The 27,563-nt window shown below is 46.9% G+C and overlaps 3 protein-coding genes across 4 annotated transcripts; 2 read left to right on the top strand and 1 right to left on the bottom strand.

Annotated features, from left to right (window-relative positions):
- Window positions 1-118: 118 nt before the first annotated feature.
- On the top strand, window positions 119-10,855 carry sass6 (SAS-6 centriolar assembly protein). The gene is made up of 16 exons (XM_057039460.1): window positions 119-2,162; window positions 2,327-2,384; window positions 2,602-2,681; window positions 2,749-2,853; window positions 3,638-3,806; window positions 3,912-3,989; window positions 4,921-5,040; window positions 5,126-5,317; window positions 6,536-6,730; window positions 6,800-6,889; window positions 7,013-7,192; window positions 8,010-8,091; window positions 8,237-8,331; window positions 8,423-8,517; window positions 10,286-10,377; window positions 10,610-10,855. Exons 1-16 carry the CDS (start codon window positions 2,101-2,103, stop codon window positions 10,660-10,662), a joined length of 1,746 nt encoding a protein of 581 aa, XP_056895440.1. The 5' UTR covers window positions 119-2,100; the 3' UTR covers window positions 10,663-10,855.
- Window positions 10,856-11,009: 154 nt separating this feature from the next.
- Window positions 11,010-15,458, bottom strand: ahsg1 (alpha-2-HS-glycoprotein 1). Its single transcript, XM_057039462.1, is given in 8 exon segments — window positions 11,010-11,500; window positions 11,610-11,687; window positions 12,617-12,733; window positions 13,636-13,805; window positions 14,388-14,415; window positions 14,417-14,473; window positions 14,555-14,665; window positions 15,200-15,458. Coding segments are annotated over 8 exon segments (1,149 nt in total). The 5' UTR covers window positions 15,398-15,458; the 3' UTR covers window positions 11,010-11,110.
- Window positions 15,459-17,398: 1,940 nt separating this feature from the next.
- On the top strand, window positions 17,399-24,771 carry LOC130528637 (leucine-rich repeat-containing protein 24-like). 2 transcript variants are annotated; one of them, XM_057038237.1, is made up of 9 exons: window positions 17,399-17,944; window positions 18,318-18,644; window positions 19,309-19,493; window positions 20,244-20,330; window positions 20,405-20,596; window positions 20,717-20,885; window positions 22,152-22,414; window positions 22,795-23,367; window positions 23,797-24,771. In XM_057038237.1, the coding sequence occupies exons 3-9, from the start codon at window positions 19,326-19,328 to the stop codon at window positions 24,175-24,177; spliced, it is 1,833 nt and encodes a 610-aa protein (XP_056894217.1). In that variant the 5' UTR covers window positions 17,399-17,944; window positions 18,318-18,644; window positions 19,309-19,325; the 3' UTR covers window positions 24,178-24,771. The 2 variants fall into 2 exon arrangements, with proteins under 2 accessions (XP_056894217.1, XP_056894216.1); XM_057038236.1 differs by lacking the exon at window positions 17,399-17,944 and having other exon boundaries at window positions 18,034-18,644.
- The last annotated feature ends 2,792 nt before the right edge of the window (window positions 24,772-27,563 follow it).

Here is a 27,563-nt window from a genome sequence, read left to right on the forward strand (position 1 = left end):
TTTCCTTTTTATCCCCCTCCTCCTCCTCCAAAGGCTTTGCACATGAAAGGAGGTGGAAATGTGCACCGTCCTCCTTTATGTACCCCATCATTTGGGCCAGTATTAATGTACAGTTCTGCATATGCTCTCCTTTATGGTGCAGGTGAAGCTGCTTTAGAGCTGTGGGGCACAAATGCTGGAGCTAGTGGAGGATGAAGGGATCTCCAGAAAGATAAGCATGAAACACTCTCTTCCATATTTAAAGCCATAGCATTCGATTATTTTCATTTTTTACAATTTGAGAGTGGAAAAGGTAAAGAAGGAGAACCCCAGGAGATCTGAGCCTTCAGATATTAAAAGCATCAGACCTTCATCAGCCTGTTAGGGTCATGGGTCAAAGTTCATCAGATGCTAATTTCAAAGGTTGATTAATACCCAACAATCAGCAGCCCTGGGTTCCTCTCAGCAGCCCTCAAGATCCTTGAAGATGAAAATGGTGGACATCCACCGCAGGAGAAGACTGTAAGAAGACAGACCTTCACAAATAGGAGCTTCATGGAAGAGTCACTAGAAGAAAACCTCCCCTGCATCCTCACCACCACACCCAACATCAGAAGTTTGCTAAAGAAGATCCAGACCAGCCTGAAGCATTTAGGAATCAAGTCCAGTCTCCTGATCTAAACCTCATTGGACATCTGAGGACAGACCTGAGAGGAGACGGCCCAGGAACCTGACAGAACTGAAGACTGGTGAGGAAGAATGGAGCAAAATCCCTCCAACAAGACCTGAAAGACTCTTGGCTGCTACAGAAGCCTTTACAAGCTGTGATACTGGCCACAGGGGGGGCGCTGCTGGGCAACAACAGAAGGGCACTGCTAGTCACCAACAGGGGGCGCTGCTAGTCACCAAAAGGAGGCGCTGCTGGGCACCGACAGGAGGCGCTGCTAGTCACCAACAGGGGGCACTGCTAGTCACCAACAGGGGGCGCTGCTAGTCACCAACAGGGGGCGCTGCTGGGTACCAACTGCTGTATACTGTTGGTTTAAAATATTTTAAATGACCTTTTTATTAATTTTGAAACACTTATTTATAATGTATAGACCCCCTCTGCTGAAACTGGATTTGAAAAAATGGCCACGACTTAGTTACGTGACAAGATGATTCACCTTCACTAGAGGGATGTGGAGCTGTCGGTTTTAAAGTTATACCGTTTCTAATTCAGGAATAAAGGTAGCTTAATTATAACCTGCCGTGAGGATGCTGTTTTCCTATGCAACTTTCAATCTAATCCAGCCAAACAATGATGCAGATTCCATATAGCTTTAACTTATTGTAAGTATCAACATGTCAAATATACTTATGTCCATAGTACCATAGTACTGCCTATGGTTTAGGCCTTCCAGCTGCTGGTTGATGAAACCTATGACTTTCTGGACATCATCGTATTCCTTGTGATTATTTTGAGAACCTGGATTTAGTGCACCTTTTTAAGAATAACTCCATATCTAACTGCAAAGTGACCAAAGTATGTCATTATCATTCCTAAATAAAAATACAATGGTATCAATTCAAACTTGTCCATGTTAACAACCAGCAGTCTCTGCATGGAAATGAGTGCATTATCTCATGGCCATACTTTATTGTTTTTTAAATCCAATGTCACCTGAGGGTCTCTGTAATAATGATGAATAATAATCTTTTTTTTTTTAACTTGTCCTGTTCATCAGCTTGGTCATTCGAGTGGATTATGGATTTTAATATATAGATTTTTAATATACCTTCTCCCTTTTCTGACTGTGTTGGAAAAACTGTCAGACCTACCAAACATGATGAATCAGTTGTAATCAGTCATAACTTTTCACTGGTCTTTGTGGTCAGGATCAGCTCCTGTAGTTACCAGCTCCGGCCACCAACTTGTGGTCGCATGCTGATTCCCCTCCGGGCCAGCAGGGGGCAGTAAAGAGCGCCGCGTTTCCGAACTTGACAAGATGCTTCCTGTTTCCGTTTCTAGTGTCATTCGGTTGGCGGGTGACAAAGCGCCAAATCCAAAGTTACTAATAAAATATTATTACGGCAAGCGATTCGCTTTGCTGCATCAAACACCTCTTATCTACTGAAAACATGGAGGAGCTTTTCAGCAAAGTATTACAAATAAGCGTGAGGTGCAGAGACAGCGAGGAAAGGTAAGAGTCGTTACAGACAGTCACATCATACTTGCTGATATATCATCTCAGTGAACAGGTCAAAAAAGTCTAACCTTCGGTGTCCAGCCCGCTGTGTCCCTGCTGTCTGAGAGCATTTATCACTGTAGATCGTATTCTTAGTTGATAATACCTATATTTTACAGAAAAACAAGCATCCGTATCTCCATTGACCTCCATGTAACAAGTCCAGTTCACAAAAGAGTGAGTAATTTTGACACTTTTTGGTTGCTTGTTTGTCTCTACTAGCAGCAGCGTCCACATTTACACAGTCGCCAATAGATTTAAGAAAAAGAGCCACTTTTTTCAGCAGGAGTGGACTAAACCCATTCACTCCCATTTTCTTAATTTAAAGGTTGTATTTAAAGGTTTGCTCACTCCATTGTGGATCTGAGACACCCGTCGTCTTTGTTTCTCTCAGGATCTTCGAGTAAAACTGACAGATGATAAAGACCCCTTTTTTCTCTTCAAACTCTCTATATCAGAGGAGGATTTTCAGAGGTATGTCTAGATAAACCTACAGGATGAGCATTGCTGCCACACTGTCACTGACTTTCTTTCGTCCTAGTTTAAAAGTCCAACAGGGTCTCCTGGTGGATTTTGCATCCTTTCCTCAGAAGTTCATTGACCTGCTTAATCTCTGCTATTCGGAACAAGAGTCAGAAAACCCAAGGTAAGACTTGAAAATCCTGATGACTGGCCAGCGCGTCCTGGTGTGTATCAGGATTGTTCAGCAATGAGTGACAGTAAATCTGTACTTCCTCATTTGTTGGACGGTTGTGAGTTAGGGCAGCATTTAAACGTACAGGTTACATGGATTGGCAGATTTCCAGGGCTTGAGTTCCATCTCCTCCTACATCAGGTTTTTAGTTGTTCTACCACTATCGACCTGTTGGTCTCACCCTTGCAGAGATCACCTGGGGGCAATAGAGGTGTGCTGTTGTATTATAAACACACCTGTGTCTGCGCTACATGGCGCCCTAATTCTGGAGCAACTGGGGACCACGTCGTCGCCCACAGATACGAGAGCTCCTGCAACGTCCCAGACGTTGTATGCCACCCGTCCTGGGTTCACTACACACATAATAAATATCAAGACGAGACATTATCTCATTCTATTTGATTATTCTTGTTGCTCTAAATGCAGCAAGACTATCAGCTGAGTGGAGGGTGAACAGACCTGGTGATGAAACCACATTAAAACAGCGAAGCAGCAATAAACACAATATCAGATGGCTGTTGCTGCCAACGATAGGTGGTCTGAAACCAGAATGGCACTTGGCTTTAATGAAGAAGAGGAAACTACGAAGGCCGGGCACGTATTTGTGAGCGTCTGTGTGTCACCACCATACCTCCAAATATCAGGCTTTAAAGCAGAGAACTTTAGAAGCCGAGAGCCTGTTTTAGTTTGCGCAGCTGCAACTAGGTGCTCAGGCTTCCGTGTTGTGTTCCCACAGGTTCCTTCTGCACATCTCATGTCAGTCGTCAGTGCTGGATGGCCCCGTTGCCCTCAGTGTGGTGGAGACAAACGCATTCAAACACCTGAACCACTTGTCTCTACGGTTGGTTCAAGGCTCCGACAAAGAGATTAAAGAATATCTTGCGCTGTGTCTCTCATCTCTGAAGGTTCCCACATCTCCGTTTATTCATTAAAAGCACAATTTTGTGTTACAATTTAAATCGTTTTGAGTGTCCCAATAGACTGAGCAAGTTTACATCCCGTTGTTTCAGGCTGAAAAGCAGTTGCTGGAGCAGAACCTCCAGAAGACTGAAGACAACCTGTCCAGGCAGTTGTCTTATGCTCAACAGGTGAGTCTTGTGTCACAGAACCCACCAACTGGCCTGTTGACAACGACACTTTCCATGTTTCCCACACGTCTTCCACGTGTATTCCTTTGCATTAAAATCATGGTTAGCATCTAGAAGCACCAGAGCCTGCAATGAGGAAGATGGCCACGCTGGCGGAAGGACCGTTGGGAAGCCTTCTGCAAATGTTAGAGAACGTTTCTGAAACCTTCCTGTTACGTCTGTGATGACTGCAGACGCCCTCCTGCAGGTGGTGGAGGAGGAGAGACGGAGGGATAAACTGTGCAGCCACAGTTTACAGATGTGCTATTGCAGATATGCTGTTCAGCGTGTGTAGCTAAAGCTGGGGAGAGGTTCACACATCTAGAACCATGGAGAAAGAGGAAGCAGTTGGGTGGGTCCTGTTGTTCTCTCCAGCCTAATGCAGCCTTGCTAATCTGATGCTAATCTGATAATCCTGCACTGCAGGCGTTAATATAACTCTAATAATGGATGGCTGTAGCCTTATTATTCACTAGTTTCAAGCATAATTTTAAAAGAGGAGAGGACGTCCGGCACTGAATAGTTTGGAATTAAATCAATAAAGAATTAAAGGAGTTCTGCTTTAGATAAACAAATGCATGGACTGATTGATTCTCAGTCTTCCACACATGGAAAAAATGTGGAGGACAGACCTGCTCGGTACCATATATGGATCAAATATGGTACAATGAGGGTTTCTGTTCCCGTGGAAACGCCTCAGCTTTGTTAGGGTTGAGCTGCACGTCTCCACAGCAGAAAGCACAGCACCGAATTGTTTTTCTGTTCTTGAAAATGACAGAAATGTGCAAATGTTAGTCATGGAGAAGGGTGCACATCTTGAGAGGGTTGGTGAGTGTGATCCAAGTACAGAGCCCTGAGGGACACTCGTTCATCCTAACAAATTCTCTCGCAGACGTTAACTGAGAAGACCAAAGAACTGGAGAAACTGCGCTCCGAGTGGACGAGCCAGAGCAGCCATCTGTCCAGCCGCCATTCTCAGGAGCTCCAGTCGGAAAGAGAAAAGGCCTCAGAGGTAAGTCGGGCCGTCGTGAAAATGTTCACACGTTCCCGTGTCACAACTTTGTGTGCATCACGCTGTCCGTGCTGGCTTCCTCCAGTTACAGAGCAGACTCCAGCAGCAGAACGAGCAGCTGCGCCACGAGCTGGAGAACGCTCACAGGAAGAGCAGCCAGCAGCTGCAGAGCAGGCTGACCGAGGCGGAGTCGTCCTGCAGAGAGCTGACGGAGAGGAAGTACAAGAACGAGTCTGTCATCAGAGACCTGAAGATTAAGCTGGTGGGAGCGGAGGAGGTGAGCTCACAACAGGCCTGGGTGGAGCACCAACTGGGTCTGAGCAGCAGCAGCTCAGGGTTCCTTGTGCATGTACCCAGCAGTTCTAGGGTTCCTCTTTAGGAACGAGAACTTATATTAGTTATTTGACTCTGCGATCTGTGTAATCAATCAATCAATCTTTATTTATATAGCATCTGTTACAATCAAAATTGTTTCTAGGAGCTTTCCAGAATCCCAGGGCCTGACCCCCAACAAGCAACAGTGGCAAGGAAAAACTCCCCGTTAACAGGAAGAAACCTTGAGCAGGACCAGGCTCATGTAGGGGGACCCTCCTGCTGATGGCCAGCTGGATAGAGAGAGAGGAGAGGGGGGAGGACGGGTAGAGGATAGAATAGGGAGGAGAGGAGAGGAGAGAATAAGTAGAGCATAGAAATACATACAGAAATATACACTATATAACACTATATATATATATATATATATATGAAATAAGCTGCCAGTAGAGTTGAGTTGAGTGGGTCAGCGGGGTTGGAGGTCCGTAGATCGGCATGCAGCTCTGAAGGTGGCGATACCTGTAGATGAATACGGGGAGGGGGGGGGGGGCAGAAAAACTACACAAGAAATAACATCACTAGTCTACTTGGTGAGGAGAGGAGAGGAAACCATGACCCAGTGGAGTGACAGAGGCCTGTCAGGTGATCATGTTTCTGGACCCCGGCAGACTCGGCCTATAGCAGCATAACTAAGATGTTAACCTAATGATTAGACGACCCCCTAAGTATGATAATTTGTCTGTCTATGATAGTAACTGGAACTACTGAATTAGTAACAATAAGCTTTTTCAAAGAGGTAGGTTTTAAGCCTGATCTTAAAAGTAGAGATGGAGTCAGCCTCCCGTACCTGGACAGGGAGCTGTTTCCACAGCAGGGGGGCCTGGTAGCTAAATGCTCGGCCCCCCATTCTACTCCTAGAAACTCTGGGGACCACAAGTAGACCAGCATTCTGAGAGCTAACCCTACTGTATGAAGAGGGAACGACATGAGCAAACTGGTATCGATCTGATAGATACGATCTAAACCAGTCTAGTGCTGTCCCTTTAATCCCAATCACATGTTCCAGTCTCTGTAACAGGATGCTGTGATCAACTGTATCAAAAGCAGCACTGAGATCCAGCAGAACCAGCATAGAAACCAGTCTGTTGCCTTGGAAACAATGAAATGGTTAATGTGTGTTCAGGAGTGCCAGCGTGTGAAGCAGCAGCTTCTCTCTCTGAGGAGGGAGAACGGTACCCTGGACACAGAGGTGCATGAGAAGGAGCGCTTGGTCAACCAGCTGCAAATGAAGGTGGCGGTTCTGGAGCAGGAGGTCAAAGATAAAGAGCAGCTCATGCGCCGCACCAAGGAGGTCCTGGAGGCTGCGCAGCAACAGAAGGTCACAGCCCTGATTAGAGCAACAGCATCAACAGATCGCCACGCTCATCACTTCTCAATCTTTCTGTAGGAATCTGTTGAGGAAAATGTTGAAAGTAAAGAAGTTCAGATTAAAAAGCTTGAAGCGACAGTGAAATCACTGTCTGAGGAGCTGATTAAGGTTGGTTTACCAGTTCACCAGGTGGGCTGTATCAAATCTATATAATCTGTTGGCTGCAAATGAGCCTCCTTCACCGGTGAGTGGTCTGAAACTGAAGCTGCGTCTTGTGTCCCAACTGTGCAGGGTAACGGCATCATAAAGAAGCTGCAGGCAGAAGTTCGTGCTCTAGTTGGAAAAATCAAAGTTAAAAACACTGTGACCGTGTCTCAGGAGAGGGTCCTTAAGGACACATCAGACAAACTGCAGGTGCTTGAAAAGGAGCTGGAGAGCACTCAGAAGCAGCTTCTCACCAAGGACGAGCAGGTACGTTGAACCAGGCCTGTTCCTAGACGCCACTGAGAGCTCTGAGCTCTGATCATCTGGCTCAAGGGAGCTTGCAGAGTATGCAGGGTCCAAGGATAGAACCAATGACCTTTGTGTCTCTGGCGTGACCACGGTGCCTCCGGTCCCTTCAATTAGAACAGGGGTGTCCAAACTCTTTGCAAAGAGGGCCTGATTTGATAACGTGAAGATGCCCGGGGGCCAGTAGATCCTTCTGATGTTTTTTTAACCAGAAAAGTTACATGCAAATGTACACTATTATAAAACAATTTTCATTGTCACAATTCTCTTTATTTTTCAAATGGCAGTGTAACCAAATATAAGCCACTCAGGCAGACGTGAACAACTCTACAAACACAATTCTGCCTTTAATTCATATCTGGGGAGTCAGATAACACTGAACACTGAACTGTATGGAATACCTTAAATTTCCATGAGTTTGATCAATGTAATGCAAAGTTGTCTGTTATCATTCAAGTTTAAAACAAGTAAATTTTGCTCTTGTCTATTACAAGATCTACAAGAAAGGAGGAATTACATTTTAGTGATTTATTTATTCTGTTAGTGCCAGCGGGCCATAAATAATACATTGTAAGACTGAAGTTGCGGCCGTATGAAATCTTACCGCGGGCCGTGATTGGCCCCCGGGCCGGACTTTGGACATGCCTGAATTAGAACCTTCCCTGTAGAGTGCCTTGCTCTCAAAGTGGGGGGTCCAAGAATCTTTCAGAGCTTCTCCTGTTAAAGCTGGTAAAGGTTCTTTCTCTGAATTAGCTTCTGTTCTAATGTTGTTCTGCAGGTTTTAAAGCTGAAAGAACAGTTGGAGACGACATTACAGAAGTTAAATGAAAGTAAGGAGGTGTTGAAAACCAACGAGAATGGTAAGACCTCCTCTATTTCTTGACCTCCAGGATTCTTGGTGTTACTTAAAGATAAATTCAACTGATTCACAGAAGAATCAGTCTTTCTCATGTGTTGGTGTGACTGGAGTTTTGGGGAATTGTGAGATTCTTTTTCCTCCCACAGTTATAAACTGGCTGAACAAACAGCTGAATGAGAAGCAGCTGTCCATAACAGCGCCAAAGCCTTTGGACAATCCTCCCTTATTAACAGGACTGAGGGTAAAACATCTTTGCCTGCTGTTGCACGACCCAATAACGGTGCCTTTAAAGCGATACTATCCTTTTGAAACTTGGACTTTTTCACTTCCAGGCGCAGTTTTATCCGCAGCCAATCAAAGCTGGTGCTCCTGTGGCGCTTCCTGATGTCTCAACTGCTGAGCAGCCAACGGTGCAACCAGGCAAAAGGCAGGAGTGGCTTTTTTCTTTCCACGTGCCCAAAATACTTCTCACTCTCGTCCCCCCAACGAGTCATTCCTTTTCCTTTGTTTCAATATTTTGCGCTCATTTTTCACATACAGTGGGACCTCTACTTACGAACGTCTCTACATGCGAAATTTTCAGGTTACGAAGCGTCTCAACGGGAAAACATTTCCTCTTGTTACGAAAGAAATTTCAGGATACGAAGGTCAAAAATACTCTACCGCTGCAGCTCGCAGAGTTTAGCGAACACAAACTTGCTTGTAGCTGCTCTGCCATTGGCTATCGCCTAGCATTTTCCTGTCATCCCATTGGCTAGGAGGGACGTCAATATGTACAGGTTTGTGTGTATCCCAGCGTCGCCGTCGTTTCACTTTTATTTATTGTGGGTGTTCGTATGTTTGTCCATTAGATGGTGGTGTTACCACAAGTGTTAACGTTCGTTGCTAGTAATGACGGCCAATGTAAGATTAGCCTGTAATAAAGTTAATTTTGTTCCTGGAGAAGCCTTGCACTGAATTCCTACATTTATTGTGCGGGAATCTAATTGTAACATGTATTTGTTACATGTTTTGCTGCATTTTTATGATTTATAAAAAAAGTTATGTCCGAATTTTTGGGGGCTTGGAACGGATTAGGGCATTTACATGGAAAACGCGTCTCTACTTACGTAATTTTCAGGTTATGAAACAACTTCTGGAACGAATTAAATTCGTAAGTAGAGGTCCCACTGGAGTTACCAGACTTCACATTAGTTGGTGTTCGGTCTAATACTGAGACTGACCAGTGGGAGATGCCAAAGCGCCTACACTGATGTGCTTGATTGGCAGCGTTTCTGCCTCTTTCGAGACAAGCAACTTAATAAAGTATGTAAAGTAACAGTAGGATGAGGACTGGACCTTCTCAAATACTGAACTAACCTGTAACTGGTACAGTCCAGTTTAGTGTCATTGGTAATGAGTGTGCTGTAGCAATACTCTATGCCTTGTATACTGTATATCTCTAAGAGAGACAAGACGAGTGTATCCTTTCTATTGTTTTAATCACACACACGAGTACTCCGCAAGCACGTAAAACATACCGCCAAAAGGGGAATGGGCATTACCCTAAATGTGTCCCTAGTAGTTACCAACATCGGCACATTAGTTCCACTTATTGGTTCCTACCAATATTCCTACATCTGCCAAAAGGAACACTCAAAACATTGAAGAGAGTTGTACTGTACATATATTGTACTGAAATTTAATACAAAAAGTATTTTATGCTGGTGGAGGGTGTCTTAACTGAACATTCAACAGTTGTTAAGAACAGGTTGTCTACATGTTTGGTGACTGTTGGGGTCACGTCCACCCGTCCTTCAGCTCCCCTTTGCCTGCTTCCTTCTTTAGCAACCCATTTATGTAGCCCTGAACCCAAATACATCAAGTGATTCTTAGAGTCCAACTGAGCAACTGGTTTGTGATAGGAAAAAGCCTCATCTTGGAGACAACAGAGACCAATGTACGCATTACTAGCTAACTTAGCATCTTGCTAGTTAGCGTTAGCTTGTAGAGTCACACACTTAACCCGATTAGCTGCCTGCAGTGTGACTCACCTGCGTGACCCTACCAGCCCTTATCCAACTGGACATCCATGTGCTTTAGCCAGTGCTGGCTGAAGTCTACCTAAAATACAATCATACTGTTGGATATAAGGGCGAAGAAGAAGTGAAAGAAGAGGTTTTTCTGTCTCAGCTCTTGTGTGTTTCTGTCCTCAGAGGAGAATGTGCCGGTCTGGATTCTAAATACTTCAGCAGGAGAGACGACAGCGTTCCCCTCTACGGGCTGCCATCGAATCAGCTTCACAGAGGTAATCCCATGTTTTGTTATTTCAGATTTCACCTTCCCACATCAGCTAAGATAGAAGGCACATTTATGAGGACTTTAATACATCCTTCTGTCTGGGACCAACCAGTTGGCACCACTCAGGAGTTCTTAGTCTCTTTTAATATATTTATATTAATTAAGAAGCATAAATCAGATGAACAGTCTTGAGTTCAGCTTTGATTGACAGATTTCTTTATTTGTTGTTTTGATTTCAGAGTTTCCTCCCCAGACAAAGTCAGCCGTAACTTCTGCTTATTTCTCTGCATGACGTCGGCCTGAGATGCTGCTGCCAGAGGAAACGTCAGATCTTTACTGTAATTGTGTGAATATGCTTTTGTTTGGTGGTTGTGAGGCCCTGCATGGTGGGGAATCCAGTCCCCTTCACCACTTTCAGCCTCCACCATCGTTCCCATTTTCTATTGTGGATTGTTTCTGGTAATAAAGTTGATTATTTATTAGCAGCTCTTCAGTGTTGGTGCTGTTTTACCATGGTTGTTACTTTGTATTTTACAGCTCTGCCAATGTTCTGAGTCTTGGCCCTACTCTGTGAGAGCTCTAATGCTCCTACATTCATTCAATTAAAAAGCTTCAGTTCAGTTCACTTCAGAGAACATCAGCACTTCAACCATTCATTCTTTAGAATTTCATTTTTAATGACATTTTCTCATAGGGTCTTTTTTTTGTACGGGTTATCAAACATTTGAAATGGAAGCCTTCTAGTTGTTCTTCGGCCCGAGTGGCATACAGCCAGGTCCCGGCATTGGGAGGACACGACGTTGAGGCCAGGGGCAGATGGGGTGGATGGCTGGGTCGGCACGAGTCATCGGAGGGAAGCAAGGGAAGTGAGGGAAGGGAGGTCGGGGAAGGTGCTTTTCCTGGGTTGGAGGGGGTCTCTGTGGAGGACCGTGACCGTGGGCAGGGGGGGCAGGGGGACCGTGACCGTGGGCAGGGGGGGCAGGGGGACCATGACCGTGGGCAGGGGGGGCAGGGGGACCGTGATTGCGACCATGACCACGGGGAGGGTGGGGAGGGGGGACAGGAACACAGTTTGGCGGAAATGGCGAACAAATGGGCTCCTGCTCACCAGGACCCAGGACGTCTGTGTTCTGTCAGGATAAAGAATATCTGCTAAATGAACTCTGAATACATCCGATATATAATCTGCGTAACATTCTGCATGAAGCAGATGAACAAAAGGGCTGAAGGTGGACTCACCTTTGCGGGGTAGAATTCACACTCAACTGAATAAAGTCCGTTCATTTTGGAATAAGATGAACGGCAGAAAGCATGTTCCTGTAGAGACACCAGCATGGAGAAAATGTTTAATCCTAAACTTACAAAAGCTCTTCCAAAAGTCCAGGTAACTTCACAAGACCTCGAAGAGCTCGCGGGACCTGGATGAATGAAGCCTTCAGGACTGCTTTGTCTGCCCTGATTTCATGGATAAATCCTGACCGGTCCCAGTACAGAACCTTGTGGAACTCCAACTCTAACACAAACAAACTGGTATCTACTGTATTTTATGAATATGATCTGAACCAGTCTCTGTAACAGGATGCTGTGATCAAATGTATCAAAAGCAGCACTGAGGTCCAGCAGAACCAGCATAGAGACCAGTCCATGATCTGAAGCTATAAGATCATTAGTAATTTTAATAAGTGCTGTTTCTGTGCTGTGATGAGCTCTAAAGCCTGACTGAAACATCTCAAACAGGCTGTTCTCTGCAGGTGCTCCAGTAACTGAGTCACCACCACCTTCTCAAGAACTTTAGAGATAAAAGGAAGGTTGGATATCGGCCTATAATTTGCTAATACGTCAGGATCACTTTAGAGGTCGTCAGCTTGTTGGCCACACAACATGTCAGCTGGTAGGGCGGCATTATTACTGTTAACAGCGATGAAGCTGAGGAAGTCTTCGCTATGAACAGAAGGTGCGACTCCACCAGGACTCTGTGAGTAGGCAGTTGTAGCCTGTTTATAATCCACCGGCCGGAACAAACAACTGTCTTCAGACATGATATAAAGTCATTTTCAGCACCTATACAAATATTAAAGTCATCCATATGAATGACTTTATCTCCTCTGTCAGACAGAAGCTCACATTTTTGTTGGAGCTTATATATTATTATTAATATTACGAAGATTCAGCAGGAAAACCAAACAAAAACAACAAACATGCATGGAAATCCGGTTGCGGAGGTTTGGACATGGAGGCGTACTCACAGCTCTGTCAGGACACATGGGTTTACAGGCTTCGTGCATGATCCGGGACTCTCTAGGGCAAACGGTCTCCACCAGAGTAAACTCTGCGTAATAGTTCATTCCTGCTGACATGATATACTGATACACACACACACACACACGCACACACACACACACACACGTTTAATCTAACATGACCCATTCTCACAGTCAGAAAACATTTAAATCCTTTCACTCTTTTCACATTTTGTCTTCTGGCTGTGTCATAAAATCAGAAAAGTCAAATATTCCATCAACAATTTACTGTTAATACTCAAAAAGGAACAAAAATTCAGGGTTTTTATTCAAAAAACTAAACTATTTCATTGACAGGAGAGTTGAGACCCCTTGTTGTGACGGTGCACCTTCACCTATCAGGCTCTTCCAGCTCTTAAGCTTTTGATCTTAGATGTTTCTACAGCACATCGACTGGAACGATAATAATATCAGACTGAAAACCAGAAGAGCTCAGAGGCAGATCCTGTGTCAGACTGAAAAAGAATCTTCATTCAGAAATGTCTTCAGAAGAACCTGATCCAGAAGAGACCAGGACCAAAGTTCACCCTCCAACAAGATGATGAGGCATAGCACAGCCGCAGCTGCTGGGCTCTCTGCTCCACCAGCCAGCCAGCTCAAAAACATCTGGACCTCATCGTAGGACCAGGGATCCACCTTACTCGTAGCCGTTTTTATTGATTTTGTAAAATTAAGAAATACACCCCGTCGCTGTTGGAGGCGTTAAAAATGAGTTGGAGTTTTCTCAAAGCTCTCCTGACATGACGGTGACCTCGATCCTCTGACCAACCAGAGTACAGCCGAGGCCTGCGGGCTCTAACTCATGAAAGGGAGGGGGGAGCGGTCTGGACTCCTGTCAATGGAATATTTTGTTGGAAAAACACGTTTTCACAGTCCATCCTCCTCAGCACAAGTGCTGTCATTAAAAGGTGGAAATTGTGTGTGTGTGTGTGCGTGTGTGTGTGTGTGTGTGTGTGTGTGTATACCGCAGCTTTAATCCGTCCCACTTCTTGCAGGACAAAGACGTGCTCATTGCTGGTATTCTTGTTAAATTCTGTCACAGCTTCACGGATGGATTTCAGTCCTTCTGGATCATTGAGGGGGACCAACATGGGGCAGTCGGGGCAGATCCTCACCATCTCCAAATTAGTCAGTTCTAAACACACACGTGTACACCAGCAGTGTGAGGACAACTGCAGTTCAAGGTATCCAAATTACACATTTTTATCAGAGGAGACGGTTAAAGGCATAAATGCGTCTCCATTTTCTACATTTATGAAACAAGTGTAATAGAAATGGAAATAAATACAGGAACACAATAATCCTGGTTGGGGACTCTGGACAGGATCACAGATCTCCTGACAACATCACACATGACTCTTTTGGTCAAATCAAAGATGAACCTCTACGTGACTGGTCACTTTGTAAACAGTTCTATTGACCTTTGACCTTTTCCAGATATTCCTGCCCTGAAAGAGTTGCTGTAAGGCTCTGACCTTTGGTGCGTTGACAAAAGTGCCTGTCAACACAGGACCTGGACTGGAGCACAGAACACGTGAGTTGACCCTCACGAAATGTCCGGGAGAATTTTAAGTTGCGGAACTCTACATCCCAGAGCCAACACATGCGAGCTGAGTATCTTTTGCTAGGAACGTCCCAAACTAATCACACAAACGCTTTTATGGCGAAATATGGCTCTGTAATATGTACACAGGCGTCAGGAAGCAGACAAGCTGACCTTGTCGTGTCTCACAGTCGTACTTGGATGACTTTGGCATCGTTGTCCTTCACAGTTATCAGGACAGAGCAGTTGGCCACCACTGCCTGCACAGAAGAGACATTTGTCTTCACCGTCCCACCTGAGCAGCAGGTCAGCAGCATCAGAGGGTGGTGGTGGGGACTTACCCGCTCACCCAGGCTGCGTTCAGGACACTCTTCAAAGTCTCTGGGGCTGATGGTGTGGCACGCCGTCTCCTTTAAGAGCAGCTGCAGCTCGATGTCACAGCCGTGGTCGACCTGGACACGAAGCAGCAGCTGGATTATTCCGACACACACATCGGTTGGACATGTGCTGACTGGATGATCTGATGTCACCTCTGTCACCCCACTGGGTCCTCTCCTCTCCTCTCCTCTCCTCCCTCTCCTCTCCTCTCCTCTCCTCCTCTCCTCTCCTCTCCTCTCCTCTCCTCTCCTACCTATCCTATCCTCTACCTGTCCTCCCCCTTCTCCTCTCTCTCTACCCAGCTGGCCATCAGCAGGAGGGTCCCCCTACATGAGTCTGGCCCTGCTCAAGGTTTCTTCCTGTTAACGGGGAGTTTTTCCTTGCCACTGTTGCTTGTTGGGGGTAATTGATTGATTGATTGATTGATTGATTGATTGATTGATTGATTGATTGGTTGATTGATTGATTGATTGGTGATTGGTGGTGATATGGTGACACCCCAGACTCAAAGATATTTACTGGCTAACAAATGGAGAATAAAGAGCATATTTGAGTCATCCTGAGAGAATAAGCAGCAGATAGAAGTGCTCCATCTACAGCCAACCTACCATTTTCAGGTCAACTTCAGTAACTTCATCGATCTTGAACTTGTAGCCATGGTCATGGTTGTCGTTGATATGGTGTATTGCCAGATGTCCAGCCGTAGCATTGTTGACTTCAGCACAGTTCAAATTTTCCCGTACTGGAGCAGCGCTGCATAGCTGCAGTACTGAAGAGAGCAGCGCCACACTCAGCAGCAATCTCATGGTGGACGGATGAGAAGATGAGACGCCGCGCCGCCTCACCGCCTTTATAGACGTGGGACATTGCACAACGCTGGTTTCAACGTTTCAAGGAGAGCTTAGGTCAGCAAGCAAACAACAAACAAAGACTTTAAACTTGACTATTTATTTGGAAATATTTACTTTTGATGAGTTGCCTCATATCTCTGATTTGTTCCTTCTGTCCTAAGAAAAAGCCAACAAAGCAAACAGACAGGAACAAACAACAAAACAACAAAAACTGAACCCCCCCCCCCCCCCCCCATGGCCCCACAAGAGATAATGAAGATGCAGAAAGAGATCATTTAACAGATCGCACTCCTCAGACCACCGTATTACAATATCATAGTGGAGGGGTTTGCACCCCCCCCCCCCCTCAGGCTTTAGGGCCTCCAAGGGGCCACCCAAGGTAAACCTTCTGGGTCCCGGGTGGACTGTTGAGGTGGAAGGTTGTGACCAGCACCAGTGGCACCAACACCAGCACCAGTACCAGTGGCACCAGCACCAGCACCAGTACCAGCACCAGTGGCACCAACACCAGCACCAGTACCAGTGGCACCACCAGCACCAGTACCAGCACCAGTGGCACCAACACCAGTGGCACCATCACCAGTACCAGCACCAGTGGCACCAACACCAGCACCAGTACCAGCACCAGTGGCACCAACACCAGTGGCACCATCACCAGTACCAGCACCAGTGGCACCAACACCAGCACCAGTACCAGCACCAGTTGCACCATCACCAGTACCAGTACCAGCACCAGTGGCACCAACACCAGCACCAGTACTAGCACCAGTACCAGCACCAGTGGCACCAACACCAGTGGCACCAACACCAGTACCAGCACCAGTGGCACCAACACCAGCACCAGTACCAGCACCAGCACCAGTACCAGCACCAGTGGCACCAACACCAGCACCAGTACCAGCACCAGTGGAACCAACACCAGTTGCACCATCACCAGTACCAACACCAGTGGCACCATCACCAGTACCAGTGGCACCATCACCAGTACCAGTACCATCACCAACACCAACACCAGCACCAGTGGCACCAACACCAGCACCAGTGGCACCATCACCAGTACCAGTACCATCACCAACACCAACACCAGTGGCACTATCACCAGTACCAGCACCAACACTAACCCCAGCACCAGTGGCACCAGTACCAGTGGCACCAGCACCAGTACCAGTGGCACCATCACCAGTACCAGTACCATCACCAACACCAACACCAGCACCAGTGGCACCAACACCAGCACCAGTGGCACCATCACCAGTACCAGTACCAGTACCATCACCAACACCAACACCAGTGGCACCATCACCAGTACCAGCACCAACACTAACCCCAGCACCAGTGGCATCAGTACCAGTGGCACCAACACCAGCACCAGTGGCACCATCACCAGTACCAGTACCATCACCAACACCAACACCAGCACCAGTGGCACCAACACCAGCACCAGTGGCACCATCACCAGTACCAGTACCAGTACCAGTACCAGTACCATCACCAACACCAACACCAGTGGCACCATCACCAGTACCAGCACCAGCACCAACACCAGCACCAGTGGCACCATCACCAGTACCAGTACCAGTACCAGCACCAACACCAACACCAGCACCAGTGGCACCATCACAAGTACCAGCACCAACACCAGCACCAGTGGCACCAGCACCAACACCAACACCAACACCAGCACCAACACCAACACCAGCACCAGTGGCACCATCACAAGTACCAGCACCAACACCAGCACCAGTGGCACCAGCACCAGCACCAACACCAGTACCAACACCAACACCAGGACCAGTGGCACCATCACCAGCACCAACACCAGCACCAGTGGCACCAGCACCAGCACCACACCAACACCAGCACCAACACCAACACCAACACCAGGACCAGCACCAACAGCAGCTCAGCTGATGTAGGCGATCCTGGCTGAGGGACCAAAGTCAGGAAAGATCTCCTCAAGTCTCATCATTTTACCTTCACTTTGAATTCAGTGTTTATTTCTTATTTTAATGTGGTTTGATTGAGGTTGTTCTTCTGTGCAGTTTCCTCGTCCATTGCTAAGGAACAGGAAAAACATGAATTATCAATATTTCATTCTTATCATAAGAAGCTACTGCATGAAGTTGTGCTGTCCTTGCTGATGCTCTTCGTAGCAGCGGCTCAGGTGGGTGGGCTACCAGACTCCCTTACACGGCCTGTGTCAGAGCTCAGGCCCCATTGACAGGAAGTCAGATTGGTTTCGAGTGGAGGTCGGACTTGACTCGGTTTCCCCTTTTCTCATAATCTTTGAGGACAGAATTTGCTGGTGCAGCCTGGATGCTGAAGGGGTCCAGTTTGGCAGCCACAGGCCAGTACCTTCAGGGTTGGTGCTGTGGTTCAGCTGAAGTGGATCACCTGGTGCAGTACCTCCAGTGAGCTGCAGCCCAGACAGCCTCCATCACCGTCTCCTGGCTGCCTTCATACACGTTTTCATCTTATTGGAGCCTTCTCATTCCTTCTGGGGTGAGTAACTATGGCAACACTGCTCAGGAACCATTAAGCCATCTAATAAAAGCCATGTTGATAAAAGATAGCAGCTGTGTTATTTTCAAGACTTCATTTTCACTGAGATTTTTGTACATTTTTTACTTTGTGTTTTCTTTAGCCAGCAGAGCTGGAAAATATTTAATGTTTACCAGCAGCCAAAAGTCACCAAGGATGATTACTTCTTAAATTTTATTAATTGCCAGCTATGGCTCAATAGCCTTCCTGTACATGTATTTTGATGTAATTTCTGTATCAGCCCACCACCCAACACCTCGACCACTCCGCCTCTGCGGGTTTATTTTGAAATATTTTCCGACGTGTTTGTTGCTGTTTCCGGTGACATTGGCAGCTTAACTGTGGTCCTCCGGAGCAGAGATGTTGGCTCAAGCTTCCCGGGGATGCAGCAGGATTGAACCTCTGGGTGCAGACCGAGAGCCGAGCCTTCAGCGCAGGTGGATGACGGCGGCGAGGCTCCATCGTTCTGCCCGATGATCGTCTTCTTGTCGCGCCATTTCCGCTGCCTCCATCGGGCCTTCTGTCCGCGGACTGCATCGGGCCCACGGTGCTCCGTTTACGGACCGTGCACACACCAAATGCTGTGTTCTTCAACGCCAATAAAGAGAATCGTTTGAAGGCTTCGGACCGAGAATAAGAAGGCGTCTCTTCCATTGTTCTGGTGAGGTGCTTCTTATTCATCTGTTCTCTGTGCAGAAATACCTGGAATGGGGTTGTTACCTGTTCGTTAGTAACATTAATGGTTAAGAAATTGAATCGGATCAGCATTGAATGCGCAATAGGCCACTCGAATTATTTCATATGTAACATGACGCCAACGCACCGCGTCCGTGCGCATAGGTTCGGTACCCACCGACGCACCTGTCGGTCCAACCGCGCAGCCGTCAATCAAAATTCATGTAAATTCAAATTTCTTGTAACTTGGTTCTGGTTCCGGGTGTTTCCAGCGGACACTGAGTTTCCAAATGTGTGCTTTTGGCCTGTAAGAGGAAACCAACACGCACGCATCATAACCCGGTTCCCGCGCGCCCCCCCCTTGCTGCACCAGCATGTCCCTCACATGAGATGTTTGCGCCCTGCTTTGACCCTGGGGCCTCGAGATGATCACCTGCTCTATCTTCCTGGTTACATTGAGTACACTACTAAAAACACACAAAGTTGTTGTGATGCAGTTTTAGTGCGTCGTCCTCCAAGAACCTGGTGAACATGAACCTCCTTCAGCCACCAGCAGCCCCTCGCGTCCAGGCCTTGTCTCAACTCATCTGTGTTTCAGTCTAAATAAGGCAGCACAAGTGACCTATTGGTGACTCTTCCTTCCTGCTCAGGTCTGCCTCTGGATGTGATGGCTGCTCTGCTGGACTGTCTCCTGCCCGTTCTTTTGCTGTCTCTCTCTTCTCCGAGCCGAGCGTCTCCTTCTTGTCCCCTGAACTGTCGCTGCTACAGCCTGACTGTGGAGTGTGGCTCCACGGGCCTGAGGGGCCTCCCCAAAAACATCCCCCCGTCCACGCAGGTGGGAAAGAACACATTCACGCACCAAATTTTGCACCTTTATTACATACTTGATAACAGCCTTTCTATGGTTTTAGCCCAGTAGGTTTTTGCTAAATGTTAATTAATAAAGCTTGGTCAATGATGCCTTCACCAGCACCATTCTCATCACTTGAAAAGGGATTTCTTTGTGACTACAGGCCCCGAGTGTAACAAACGAAGGCAGATTATTGGTAAACTGATCCTGAACACTCAGGGGAATGTGAAAGCTGACCCTACAGATGCTACTTAGCTGTCTGTTTTCGTGAAGGCATGGATGTGTCAACATCCAAGTGTGAAACAGAGCTGCAAAAATACTGTCAGTTTTGAGCACAGCGGCATCAATAACGGTTCCTTTCATACAACACAACATGTGACAGGAGCCTGTGTTCTATTAAAATACCATCAGCTTTGTCCTGGAGCTTTACAAAGGATCCAAACGGGACTTCGACTTCCTCTTCTTTGAATACGAGCTAACCTGCTTCACTCGGAACACAAAGGACAGATGGAGCCTCCACCTTCCATCATGTCGAAATGCTAAAGGCTTTTAAACAGGAACCAAAATGAGACTCGGAACAGTCAAAAATGCGCCGTTCATGCTTCTATCTGAAGCTTCACAGCACCAAAGGCAGCTTGCTCAGCAGGAAACGGTTGGAGAAGAGTCTGCTGAGACGTTAGCCGTTGGGAAGCGAGCGGAACCTCTCTGACATTTACGCCGTCTTTGTCTCCACAGTCAGTCTTCCTGCAGGACAATGTGATCAGTCAAATCCGTCAACTCGACCTTTCAGTGCTGACACACCTGCACTACTTATACCTGCAGGTAATAAACACACACACACACACAGCAGTGATTTGGTCCTGATAGCAGCTGACGTTCTCTCCCTCCCTCTCTAGAACAACACCATCTCAGCAGTGGAACCAGGCTCTTTCAAGAACCAGGGTCAGTTGCTGGAGCTGGCATTGAATGGAAACCGCATCCACCTTTTAACAGCTGACATTTTTCAGGGACTCGAACATCTCCGCATTCTTTATCTAGCACGCAATGACATCACACGCCTGCTGGACTACACCTTCCGGGGCTTACAGGTGAACCAACTGAGGGCGCGGCGGAGCTGTGATTTCGCTGTGACGCGTTAAACGGTAGCTTCAGCTCAGGAACCAACTTGAGATGAATTCATAGAAGGTTCCACCCTCTGTGTCTTCCAGCGCCTGCAGGAGCTCCACCTGCAGCACAACAATGTTGAGGTGTTATCAGACCAGGCTCTGGTGGGTCTGACCTCTTTGGCTCTTCTAGACTTGAGCAAGAATAATCTTCACACCATGGGCCCGGCGTCGCTGCAACCTCTGGTCAGCCTACAGGTGCTGCGCATCACAGGTGACCGTGACTCTGAACAAGGCGTCACCCTTCTGGATAATATCAATCAACCTAATGAAGTTAAACCTCCTGGCGTGCGACGCCTGTGGTTTAAAAGCCTGTTTGATCTTAATTCTGGAAAAATGAATTCCCTGAATTTGATCGTTTTAGCGGCTTATCTAATCAGATACGTAAGGTAATCCCCATGGAGACATGCAGGAGCCTTCAGGGAAGCTGTGGCTCTGCTCTGAGCCTGTCACGGTGTGTGGGCTCCTCACTCAGAACCTCCCACAGTCTGGACCAGGGGTGGGCAAACATTTTGATGCGTGGGCCACAATAAGTTCTAACATTTGACAAAGGGGCCGGACCAGGAGCAGATGGATGGATGGAGTGCTTTGGTAACCTCACCTCATTGGAGAAAAAATACACATCTTGGGATATGGAGAAAACATGTGCTTTAATTTCAAATGAAAATGAAGAGAAGCATTACAACAAAATATCTGACTTTGGAATGAGTCTTAAAACACTTAAAATAAAATGAATAAAATGTGCCTTTTTAAAAAAAATTAATAAACATTTCTATTTTAAAGCACTGAAAGTTCTGTTATCCTTCAGGATATCACCATCACTCTCCTCCTGACTGTCTTTCTTCTAGTGGGAAAACACCAGAATTGCAGTGAAAAAAACATTAACAAGGTTTATTCATTTAATTTTTCAAGTTTGGCGGGCCGGATTAAAACGTTTAATGGGCCGCGTGTGGCCCCCGGGCCGTAGTTTGCCCATGCCTGGTCTGGACCCATGTAGAAGGTTGGATAAGAACCAGCTGTCCCACACATGTTGCCGGTGTGGGTCTGTCCACCTCACCTTCTTCCTCTCACTTGTGGAGATGTGTGGGAAATCCTCAGCCTGGAGTTGGGACTCTTCTCTGTCCTCTGAGAACCAGGGCGTCCAACTCAGAGGTTCTGGTGGACGCAGATGTTAAAGGTCTCTGTCCTACAGCCTCAGTTGGGACACGTGGGCTGGAAAAAGCGAGAACAGACAGCTGACTCAGACCAAATCAGCAAACCCGAGCTAGCAAAAGGGATCAGTCACATTTGGAAGTTGCAGCAACATTTGAGAGGATGAAATTGAGTTTTGGGAGATTCTAAATACAACTGAAGGTTAAAGACAAGCTGAGAGAGACCTCATTCTGTAGTTGGAGGAAATTGAAGCCCCTCAGGGTTTCATGATGTGTGTATGATCCCTGCCTACCAGGAAGTTCTGACCTTGCGTCCTGCTCTCTTGCAGACAACCCGTGGCGCTGTGACTGTGCTCTCCACTGGCTGAGGGGCTGGATTGATGAGGAGGGTCAGCGGCTGCTTAGCTCTGCAGAGCGCCGTCTGGTTTGTATCGAGCCGCCGCGCCTCTCCCACCTGAGCCTGGTGGAGATCCCGCTGAATAGCCTGGTGTGTATCCCACCGCTGGTGCAGCTGGAGCACAGGAGGCTAGCTGTTCGTCTGGGGGAGAGCATACGGGTGTCCTGCCATGCTTCTGGTTACCCTCGGCCACAGGTTTGAACCCACTACAACAGCTTGATGCTGATCAGCTTGTGCGTAATGAACCGATAAACGAGTTTAGCCTTTCGAATGCTGAAATTATTTCAATGACTGAATGAAAAGCTGTGGGAAAATCCATCTTCCAGCTCCTTCTAGTATTCTTCAGGTCCAGGTCATATATGAATGACAAGAAGAAGATTTGTCCATTTGTTTGTGTTTTTATTGAGCCCATCATTCCCATGAAAGCTGATGATGATAATAAGGGAAACGTGGCAAACAGATAACAACAGTTAACACGTGTTTGCTGTGCGAGTTTTTTTATTGATGCTCGGTCAGCAGGAAGAAAAAAAAAGGCTTGCATTGCGCTGAGCGTGACCTGCCGGTCGTCTTTGCAGGTCACCTGGAGGAAGGCGTCCCAGGGGAAAACAGCGCTGTCTCCCAGAGCCCTGGTGCAGGAGCTGGACGCTGGAGACGACCTCACAGGCAGAGCGGAAGACCACGAAAAAGGCCGCGTCCATCTGCAGAAGAGTGAAGTGGAGCGCTTTGACCCTGACACTGGCAGCGGAATGTTGTTCCTGAATAATGTGACCGTGGCTCACGCAGGCTTCTATGAATGTGAAGCCTGGAATGCTGGGGGCATGGCCAGAGTAACCTTTGAGCTTGCCATCAACTCATCCACATCCTCCTCCTCTTCCTTCTCTTCCATCTGGGCCTCCTGGTCTCAGTTGTCCTCACCTTTCTCTCCTGCCTGGCCCCGCAGAAGGGGCCGTGGCCCTGTTTCGGGGTCAGATGTTAGCCGGGAGCCCCTATATGCTCTTGGTAGCATGGCCTTTAGCTCCCTCGGAGCTGCCACCCAGACTGCTATAGCTGTGGGCATCTCCCTCCTGACTCTGACGGCTCTGCTGCTGGTTGCAATGATCTACAACCGGCATTATCAACGAGAGAAGGAAACCACCGGAGCGGTGAAGGTCTGTCTACTGCTGCATGCCTGTTAATGCCAGGTGTAAGAACACAGGGATTTTCTGCAATTCATGAATGGTCCTTCACCACCATCACTTCCAGATGCTGCAATACTAACTGGGCTCAATTAGATTAGCGGGAAGAACAGCTGCATGTCTGGGTGACGGTCCGAGCAGTGATCTGAGAGGGCTCAATTAGCCAAGATGAGGCAAGAGAGTAAAAGCTGGTCTTTGTAATCCAACTAAATTACACCAAAGCAAGAGCAGCTCCGTTATTAAAATTTTTTGTGGTGTGGGAATGTACTGCGACCAAAGTAACTGATAGAAATAACGTTAGAAGGCGCTTAACTAGGCTAAAAAGCATGAAATTACCACAAAGCCTCCATTTTCCTGATTTTCCTGGAAGGTGACGTGATGAACCCTGTTTGTAATCTGCAGGAAGACAGCATCCTGTATGTGAATGACTACTCTGATGGCCCCACCACCTTTGCCCAGCTGGAGGAGTACCGGGACGAGCACGGCCATGAGATGTATGTCCTCAACCGGGCTAAGCCCGTGTTGCCTGACGCTCTGTCCGCCGCCGTCTCCACCACTAACCTGGGCTGCCACGCTCCGTCTGACACGTCCAGCCACACCCTGAGTCCCACTCTGGCCCCCAGCAAGGAGCAGCAGCAGGAGGGTGACATCCGGACCATGAAGAGAATGGCCGGCGAGGGAGGGGAGGCAGAGCCCGTGATCACGTCAGAGGCTGAGGGGATGTTTCTTAATCACTCCAGCCTCTTCATGGACTCTCAGATCGCTTATGAGATCCACTGCTGAAGGAGCAAGGGAAGGCTCTCATTGCAACTTTGCCTGTAAAACATCATCTCCAGTCAGTCTGGCGGCCCCCCGGAGGGGGCAGACGGGGGTCTTTCTAGCTCCGTGAACTGCGAATGCTCCACATGTGCCCTGCTGGTGACCTCAGGCTGACATTAGAGCAGCTGGCAGCAGCAGCCTGGAGGCCTGCGTAGACTTTATTCTGAAACTCTTGTCATTGTGCACAAAACCAGAGTTGTCCTAATCCTCTAAAGTGTCGGGATGAGGTGTAGATCTTTAATATCTACATTTTTTATATTTATATTGGTTCCTATTTCATTGATAGCCTTCATGTGTAGAACATCTTATAACGTTAGTCTGTAGAAAGCTGCTTTAGCTGCTTCCTCCACTTGTTGATTTTGTTCTTCCTGATGTTTGACACCCCCAGATCCAGAGGAAAAACAACTTTAAACTTTTTCTTCTGTGATGGAACCCCAGTGTGGTGCTGCTTCCATCCATCGTGGTTGAAGACACGGCTCTTCTCTTTGTTTCTTCTGTCATTGTGTCGGTGGTCATTGCTTGTGACAATAAGCTCCTTTATGAGTCTGAGTAAAGCAAGTGAATGAAACAGCAGTTATCATTACAGCACCAACACAATCCTGCTGGATACCCACACAGGGTCTTCAATCAATCAATCAATCAATCTTTATTTATATAGCATCTTTTACAATCAAAATTGTTTCATGGCGCTTTCCAGAATCCCAGGGCCTACCCCAGACAAGCAACAGTGGCAAGGAAAAACTCCCCTTTAACAGGAAGAAACCTTGAGCAGGACCAGGCTCATGTAGGGGGACCCTCCTGCTGATGGCCGGCTGGGTAGAGAGAGAGGAGAAGGGGAGGAGAGGAGAGGAGACCATTTCCCAGTGGGGTGACAGAGGCCTGTCAGGTGATCATGTTTCTGGACCCCGGCAGCCTTGGCCTATAGCAGCATAGCTAAGATGTGACCTAATGATTAGACGACCCCCTAAGTATGATAATTTGTCTATGATAATAACTGGAACTACTGAATTAGTAACAATAAACTTTTTCAAAGAGGTAGGTTTTAGGTCTGATCTTAAAAGTAGAGATGGAGTCAGCCTCCCGTACCTGGACAGGGAGCTGGTTCCACAGCAGGGGGGCCTGGGCCTTTACTGGGCCAGAGGTAGGAAACACCGTTTTGGTAGTTAAATCGCAGCAATTGAACTGCTTGAGTTCCATGAAGATGTTTCACCTCTCATCCCAGAGGCTTCATCACTTCTAGCTGACCCCGTGGTGTCAGGGGGAGTTTCAACGACTCCCCTAATGAGGGGTGGGGAACCAACAACCAGGTGACGGAAGCTCCAAATGTGTTCATGGCTCCTGAAGAGGTGAAGAACCTGGAACTCCCCAGCAGTCAGTCAGAACTGATGAAGCCTCTTCAATGAGAGGTGAAACATCTTCATGGAACTCAAAAACTCCAGTTGCTGTGATTCAACTACCATGACCTGGATGACTGAGAACCTTCACAGCCGGGAATCTTCTCCATGCTCTTGAGCTGCAGCAAACCTTTAGGTGACATCGATGAGCCATCCTGGGGGAGTTGGAGCGCCCGGCCACCTCTGCCAGCTGCAGGTATGGTCTCATGTCAGCAGCAGGACCCTCACCTCGACCCAGAGCTGCATTAGTCAAAGACGAGCGGTCGGAGCAGATGAGGAGAGGACTGATGCCAGGGGCCTCCACCCTGTGAAGCCCTTCCTGCACCTCCCTGTTGCCCCTCTCGTGTGCCTGGTTTCTACTCCTCTGCTGCTTAAGTGACCAATAAACCCAAAGGATTTAATGCTATAATATGATCAACAAGTGTTGCTTTAACTTTATGGAGCACATTTATGAAATAAAGTAGGAACCAGCACAACACAGGGAAGAAACCCAAACAGAACCATCTAGATTCGAATGATCGACCTTTCATCTCTTAATTGTTTACATTTATTAAGGCCCCTCATTTTCCTTCTGCCCCCCCCACCCACACACACACACACTCCTAACAGAAACAATGACCATGAGCTGTGTTTCATCTACTTCAGTCTTCATTTTTAAACCAATACAGTAAAATATTACTCTCAAACTATTATTTATCATTTATTGTTTTTCTGGTTTATTTTTAACTTAAATGTGTGACATGTTCCTATGATATTACACATAATTTTGTGACCGAATCGTATCTAATTCAAACTGCTGGACACCAAAGGACGATGAGCAGCTAAGATAAATGTTGGTGGTCAATGGACCGATCAATTATTGGGACAAGTATATCATAAACAGAGGATGAAATACCTTTATTTTCATAAAAGACCATGTAATGCTTAAAAACAGGAGATACAAATGTTAAGCAGCGGTTAGAGAAGGCTGTAATCCAGGCATGTCCAAAGTCCGGCCCGGGGGCCAATCATGGCCCGTGGTAAGATTTCATACGGCCGCAACTTCAGTCTTACAATGTATTATTTATGGCCATCTGGCACTAACAGAATAAATAAATCACTAAAATGTAATTCCTCCTTTCTTGTAGATCTTGTAAAAGACAAGAGCAAAATTTAGTTGTTTTAAACTTGAATGATAACAGACAACTTTGCATTACATTGATCAAACTCATGGAAATTTGCAGTATTCCATACAGTTCAATGTTCAATGTTATCTGACTCTCCAGATATGAATTAAAGGCAGAATTGTGTTTTTAGAGTTGTTCACCTCTGCCTGAGTGGCTTATATTTGGTTACACTGCCATTTGAAAAATAAAGAGAATTGTGACAATGAAAATTTATTTTATAATAGTGTACATTTGCATGTAACTTTTCTGGTTAAAAAAACATCAGAAGGATCTACTGGCCCCCGGGCATCTTCACGTTATCAAATCTGGCCCTCTTTGCAAAAAGTTTGGACACCCCTGTAATCAATAATCTCTTCCTACATTCTTTCTGTTCTGATGTTGCGCACAGTCCCCAAGTGCTTTTGTTTTGGTAGAGATGAAGCTCCACCACATCATCTGCTCAACTTTAAAGCAAAAAACACCCAGTTGTCTTGATTTTGCAGTGTTTTGTGATCCTGGAGTCCAAATATGTGTGTGACCGTTACGACAGTGTCATTATCAACTATCAAGGAACGAATTTCAAGCCCTGTTAGTGGAAGCAGGTCAGGGTTCCTCTGCAGTGTCTTTAGACCTCAGAACCTTCACAGGTCTCTTGAGCTTTGGACAAATCTGTTAGTCGGGTCGTGATAGGTTCGGTTCTTGTTGAGGTGATCATGGCCTCTGCACGTCAGCCTCCCCAACAGGCTGCAGTTACTGGTGCCCAGTTTGTCCTCTACCCCTTCAGGTCTCAGCAACATCGCAGACGCAGGTC

The sequence above is a fragment of the Takifugu flavidus genome, chromosome 7 (assembly GCF_003711565.1).
Source record: "Takifugu flavidus isolate HTHZ2018 chromosome 7, ASM371156v2, whole genome shotgun sequence".
Classification (NCBI taxonomy): domain Eukaryota; kingdom Metazoa; phylum Chordata; class Actinopteri; order Tetraodontiformes; family Tetraodontidae; genus Takifugu; species Takifugu flavidus.